Raw genomic sequence first — 6,383 nt, forward strand, 5'->3', positions numbered from 1 at the left:
ATCCATATGGTGTTATGTGGTGAATTATAACTACATGATCATATTATATATGATAATTTGCATGATTACAAATGTGCATTCCTTCCCGACTTATTATGTTACTTGCACAGATGATCAGAGACTAGCTCATCATGTCTTGCATTGTTTCTTTGCACATGCAGACAATAGGTTACAGATTTACAGTTAAACACTGGCACACATGATACGTTTATCAAAGGACCTATGGTATTTTTATTACGTTTTGCAGCTGGGGGGAAATGTATTAAATTGTATTTACACACTGCTGAATAGAAATCTTGGGGCACATTCATGTTTGATGCACAAGACTGGAGGTTTTGCTGGTTCAGAACACAGTATGCAGAAGTACAAAACACGTCGCATTCTCTTCAGACTTGAGAAACAAATGCCAGATGAAAATACGCATTGCTCTGTAGTATCTATCAGGCAAAGAAATATTTCTTCCTGTATAAGTGTCTCCAAGGCTAGGGTGGAGAGGGTGTTCCCTGATTCTGCTGACCATTGTTAGGATCATCTACCTGCTGATTCCTTGAACTCGTTACCAGTGGGAGAAGGTGTTACCTGATCCTGTTTGCTATTGTTATGACCATCTTCTTGTTGTTCAGTCGATACTAGTTTCGAGATCTCGTCACAAGGAGGTGTTCCCTGATTTTGCTGGCTACTGCTAGGACAATCCCCTTGTCGTGCTGTCGAAACTAGTTTCTTGATCGCGTCAACACTGAGAGTTTCATGCTCCAGGAGGGCATTTGCCAGCGCATGGAGCTCCTTGTTGTGCTTCGTGAGAAGCGTTTTGGCATTCTTGTAAGCGTTGTCCAACAGTGCTTTCACCTCCTCATCAACCAGTTCTGACGTTCGTCCGCTCATGTTCTTCGTCTTGCCACCGCCAACATCGTCGTCATTGCTATAGGTAACAAGGCCGACCCGCTTGCTCATTCCATACCTGGTAACCATCTTTGTCGCCAGCTGAGTTGCCTGTCTAAGATCAGACAAGGCACCTGTGCCAACCCCTGCTTCTCCAAATATAAGCTCCTGGGCCACCCGCCCTCCCATGCAGACATCTAAATTCGCCAGCATCTGCTTCCTCGAGACTTCGAGCTCGCTGTCTTCCCCCGGCAGCTGCGCCACCATGCCAAGAGTATATCCCCTAGGCATAATGGTGGCCTTGTGAACAGGGTCGGCATCGTCCGTGAGGATAGCAACAAGGGCATGCCCACCCTCATGGTATGCGATCATCTTCCTGTATTGATCAGATATCACCATCGACTTGCGCTCACTGCCCATCATGATCCTGTCCTTGGCGTACTCAAAGTGATCCATCCCAACAGCATTTGCTCCATCCATGGAAGCTTTGAGGGCGGCATCGTTCACTAGGCTTGCAAGGTGTGCACCTGAGAACCCAGGCGTCCCCCTCGCGATGGTCATCACATCCACACCCTTGGCTGTAGACACCTGCATAGAAGAATTCATGGAGTTAAGGTCAAAGCCTCGCATCAGAGGCTGCAAAAAATAAGCCTTATATACATACCTTTGACATGTAAGCCTCAAGGATCTGCCGTCGGCCCTCAACATCTGGAATAGGGACAATGACTTGACGGTCAAAACGCCCAGGCCTGACAAGGGCGCTGTCTAATGACTGGGGGAAGTTGGTTGCTGCAACCACAATTATCCCGTCATTCTGCTCGAAACCATCCATCTCAGAAAGCAGCTGGTTCAGGGTCTGACTTGCCAACGTCGAACCTCCTGCGTGTCTGCGCCCACCAATCGCATCAATTTCATCGATGAATATTATGCAAGGAGACAGCTGCTTTGCTGAATCAAAGATCTCCCGCACTCTCTTAGCCCCAAGACCTACATACACCTCCTCGAAATCACTGCCGCTACACGCAAAGAAAGGGACGCCAGCTTCCCCAGCCATAGCCCTTGCCAACATGGTCTTCCCTGTGCCGGGTGGGCCTATAAGTAAAACACCCTTCGGAAGCTTGCCACCAAGGCGTGTGAAATGCTGCAAAGAATGTAAAACTAGATCAACAACTCGGCACCGAGAAATAATTGTTGGATTGAAACGCCTGCACGCAGGTCGATGGTAATACCACACTCACGTCGGGATCTCGTAGGTAGTAAACTATGTCCTCGAGTTCAGCTTTGGCTTCGTCAACCCCCTTTACATCATTGAATTTTGTGCTTAAATCCGTGGCATCTTCTTCCGTGTCGTCAAGTTCTGTGTTGTCGACACTTACAGCCACAAACTTCGTGTAACTATCTTTGACAGCCTTAACGTAACTGTCAATCAAAACCTTAACGCCATAGATTGTAAAGCCAGAGACTACGAGGCCTCCACAGGTACGCAGAAGCTGCCTTTTAAGTAGGTCTTTATCTACTAAATAAAAGGGCGCACTGGCTGTACTGAGAACATGTCCTTCCTCCCTTGCTGCACCTGAAATTCCTGCATAGAGAACAGAAAAGATGTGGGTAAAAAGCTCATCCTACTCCTAAATTAGTAACCGTGACATATGAAAAGGCAGTTACCTCTATTTAGCATTTTGAAATTCTGCATAACTCTTTCTGGATCAGTTCTATGATTCTCTTTAGAAAGAGAAGCGACGCCATAGTGCACGCACCGTACCCTCTGACCAACAAAGCTTGATAGGTACCTCTGCTGTATATTCCTAAGCAGACTGCCTGCATTGGTTGAGCACCAAACCACAAGCAGAAACTTACAACCTCAGTGGCAACAACCAACCAAAAAAGGCATGGTCGAATGCAGAGTAATAAGACTAGTGGCAGGTCCACAAAAGGATACCGATCAAGGCTGTAGTTCATGTGTGTGGTGAAAAAAGAAGCATAGCTGCCATATAAGATACCTGCTCCAGAAGGTGCATTTGCAGCAGGTGCCCTGAAGGGAGGAAATGAACGCGTCGCCCCAGCCACAACCACAACATGCTTGGCAGCCTGCGAGACAAATACACGCAGAAATTAACACGGCGTAAACAACGGCAACGGCAATCGCAACCCATGAATTAACACGAGTGGCATCGATCCGAAACGCAGGACAGGCACTGCCTTGCAGCTGCAGTTTCAGCATCAGTTAACATGTATTCCGTTGGACAGAGGAACAGCCTCCTGAACCCAAAGAACAGAGCGAAATCATAACGAAATGGCAGCACAGGGGAATCAGATAGGAAGACAGATGAAGAAATACCCTGGAGAACGCGAGCCGGCCGGCCATGGTCATGGTGGACAGGACAGGACAGAGCAGGACGTGCTGCCGGAGATATGAGAAGAGAAGGCTCGAAGTGTGCGTGTTTTTGCCTGCCTCGTATTGCTGCTGTTAATCCCTCGAGACTAAGTGGTAGACGCGCAACATTCTACGCACAAACCTGCACGGCAACGGCAACGACAACGAACTCCGTAGCCGGACTCGAATCGATTGCAGCTTGAGGAGAGAGTTCGAATCACGCCTGATCCACGCAAAGAATCCGCACATTCGAATCGCCCGGATCCGACTCTACACCCAAACCGGTTCAACGGGTAACTGAGGATTTGGTTCGGAAACACGCGCCGCCGTATCTGGGGAAGAAGGGCATGGACCGGAGCCGGAGCCGGATCTGGTGGCGGAGCTCACCTGCGACTGTGAGGCCGGCCGTCACGAGCAGTGCTCCGCGCGCTCTCTCCGCCGGCTGCGAGCAGGGACCCGCGCGCCGCATCGATGCATCGCGGCCCCGGCGGCCGGGCTAGGGACAGGGGGGTGGTGGCGCTGCGTCGTCGGCGTGGCCGCCGTTGGGGAGCTCGCTCCGGGGAGCAGCCGACCAAACAGAACGCATCTTTTAGAATGCCATGACTTTTCAGAGTCCACTTTAAAATACTTTTAAGAATAAAAAACCTTTGAGATATTTGGCTCCAAAAAATACTCAATTGATAAGTGTCACGCGTCAAATGCGGGGCACTCCAGCATTGACGTTTTTCTATGAAAACAATTCCAGTCACACAAATATTGTAGGTCCATCTCATTAGATCTATATCTATATCTATATCTTTAAGGTGTGTTTCTTCGATTTTTTAAATACCTTCACTTATATTATTATTTTTGATTTTAAGATTCTTTTTACTATCCGATTCCTAGTTGGTACTAATTTTTGGCGCACGCTTGTTTAAAGTAATAATTACTTCGTTTTTGTTATTGAGCTTCGAAAAAAACTGGCCCGTTCATACAAAGCCATGTTCAACGATTTATCGTCCGATTTATCACTCCTGGGGGGCTGACCGATAAGATTATACCATGTCATCGTTGTTTATCATTTGGGTCGATTTATCACTCGGACAAGCGATTTATTGGGAATCTACTGATAAACCGGTCTTATTCTTACCACTATGTGTGTAAGTTTTAAGTTTATTTGTATTTTTTGGACCTTGTTATGTAATGTGTGTTGTTGCCCTATTTTGTTTGTCATTGTACAAGGATTCAAAGCCATGTAATCTCAAGGTAACACTTCTATCTGATACGTCTCTGTCGTATCTATAATTTTTTATTGTTCCATGTCAATATTCTACAATTTTCATATACTTTTGGCAACTTTTTATACTATTTTTGGGATTAACATATTGATTCAGTGCCCAGTGTTAGTTCCTGTCTGTTGCATGTTTTATGTTTCGCCGAATATCCATATCAAACGGAATCCAAACGGGATAAAAATGGACGGAGCTTATTTTTGGAATATTTGGAAAATTCCAGAAGAAAAATCCACGCGAGACGGTGCCCGAGGTGGCCACGAGGCAGGGGGCGCCCCTGACCCTCGTGGGCCACCCGTAAGGCGGTTGATGCCCTTCTTCAGCCGCAAGAAAGCTATTTTTCAGGAAAAAATCACGGCGATGGTTTCAATCCAATCGGAGTTACGGATCTCCATATATACCCGAAACGGTGAAATGGCAGCAGGACAGAACGCAGAAACAGAGAGAGAGACAGAGAGACAGATCCAATCTCGAAGGGGCTCTCGCCCTCCCATGCCATGGAGGCCAAGGACCAGAGGGGAAACCCTTCTCCCATCTAGGGAGGAGGTCAAGGAAGAAGAAGACGAAGGGCCCCCCCCTCTTCGCTTCTCTTCCGGTGGCATCGGAACGCTGCCGTGGCCATCATCATTATCACCGCGATCTACTCCAACACCTCCGTCATCTTCACCAACATCTCCATCACCTTCTTCCCTCTATCTACAGCGGTCCACTCTCCCGCAACCCGTTGTACCCTCTACTTGAACATGATGCTTTATACTTCATATTATTATCCAATGATGTGTTACCATCCTATAATGTCTAAGTAGATTTTCGTTGTCCTATCGGTGGTTGATGAATTGCTATGATTGATTTAATTTGCTTGTGGTTATGTTGCTGTCCTTTGGTGCCCATCATATGAGCGCGCGCGTGGATCACACCATAGGGTTAGTTGTATGTTGATAGGACTATGTATTGGAGGGCAAGAGTGACAGAAGCTTCATAGAAATTGATGCATACGGGATTGAAAGGGGACCAATATATATTAATGCTATGGTTGGGTTTTACCTTAATGAACGTTAGTAGTTGCGGATGCTTGCTAATAGTTCCAATCATAAGTGCATAGAATTCCAAGTCAGGGATGACATGCTAGCAGTGGCCACACCCACATAATACTTGCTATCGGTCTAGTAAAGTAGTCAATTGCTTAGGGACAATTTCGCAACTCCTACCACTACTTTTCCACACTCGCTATATTTACTTTATTGTTTTTTTACTTACAACAGCCCCTAGCTTTTATTTACGTAATCTTTATTATCTTGCAAACCTATCCAACAACACATATAAAGTATTTCTAGTTTCATACTTGTTCTAGGTAAAGCGAACATCAAGCGTGCGTAGAGTTGTATCGATGGTCGATAGAACTTGAGAGAATATTTGTTCTACCTTTAGCTCCTCGTTGGGTTCGACACTCTTACTTATCGAAAACTGTTGCGATCCCCTATACTTGTGGGTTATCACTATCCAATATTTTTTTTGTTGAATATGGCATATTTTAGTACTAGAAACCTATGATTTGCAAACAAATGGAAAATTAATAATCGACCGATAAAATCAATTAATCGGCCAATTTTGATTAATCTCTAATCCCTAGTTGACCGAACGCTAACGATAAGCAATATCCTCAATATTGATGAAAGGTACCCCTGAAGTTGAGGAAAAGATCCATTATTGCCATTGTTATATTTATCTTAGAAAATTTTAAATTCTAAGCAATATTTGAAATTTTCAAACAAGTTTGAATAGAAAAATAAACTCGAAAAAGAAAAAGGAAAACGGTTTTTAAAAAGGAACATAAAAGAAAAATAAAAATAAACGTAAAA

General features: G+C 45.3%; 1 protein-coding gene across 2 annotated transcripts; it reads right to left on the reverse strand.

Annotated features, from left to right (window-relative positions):
* Positions 1 to 248: 248 nt before the first annotated feature.
* Positions 249 to 3,877, reverse strand: LOC123087719 (ATP-dependent zinc metalloprotease FTSH 5, mitochondrial). 2 transcript variants are annotated; one of them, XM_044509816.1, is made up of 7 exons: positions 3,641 to 3,847; positions 3,218 to 3,523; positions 2,880 to 2,967; positions 2,545 to 2,697; positions 2,118 to 2,461; positions 1,544 to 2,020; positions 249 to 1,467 (listed from the first exon to the last, which is right to left on the reverse strand). In XM_044509816.1, exons 2-7 carry the CDS (start codon positions 3,248 to 3,250, stop codon positions 529 to 531), a joined length of 2,034 nt encoding a protein of 677 aa, XP_044365751.1. In that variant the 5' UTR covers positions 3,251 to 3,523; positions 3,641 to 3,847; the 3' UTR covers positions 249 to 528. The 2 variants fall into 2 exon arrangements, with proteins under 2 accessions (XP_044365751.1, XP_044365752.1); XM_044509817.1 differs by lacking the exon at positions 3,218 to 3,523 and having other exon boundaries at positions 3,641 to 3,877.
* Positions 3,878 to 6,383: the final 2,506 nt, after the last annotated feature.

This window comes from Triticum aestivum, chromosome 4A (genome assembly GCF_018294505.1).
Source record: "Triticum aestivum cultivar Chinese Spring chromosome 4A, IWGSC CS RefSeq v2.1, whole genome shotgun sequence".
Lineage (NCBI taxonomy): Eukaryota > Viridiplantae > Streptophyta > Magnoliopsida > Poales > Poaceae > Triticum > Triticum aestivum.

Bases quoted from the DNA above. Each gene is read 5' to 3' on its own strand.
- LOC123087719 (XM_044509816.1), bottom strand. From the start codon at position 3,250: ATGACCATGGCCGGCCGGCTCGCGTTCTCCAGG. The intron at 2,968-3,217 runs GTATTTCTTCAT...TTTGTCTCGCAG, and splicing joins GCCGGCTCGCGTTCTCCAGG to GCTGCCAAGCATGTTGTGGT. The intron at 2,698-2,879 runs GTATCTTATATG...CAACCAATGCAG, and splicing joins AAATGCACCTTCTGGAGCAG to GCAGTCTGCTTAGGAATATA.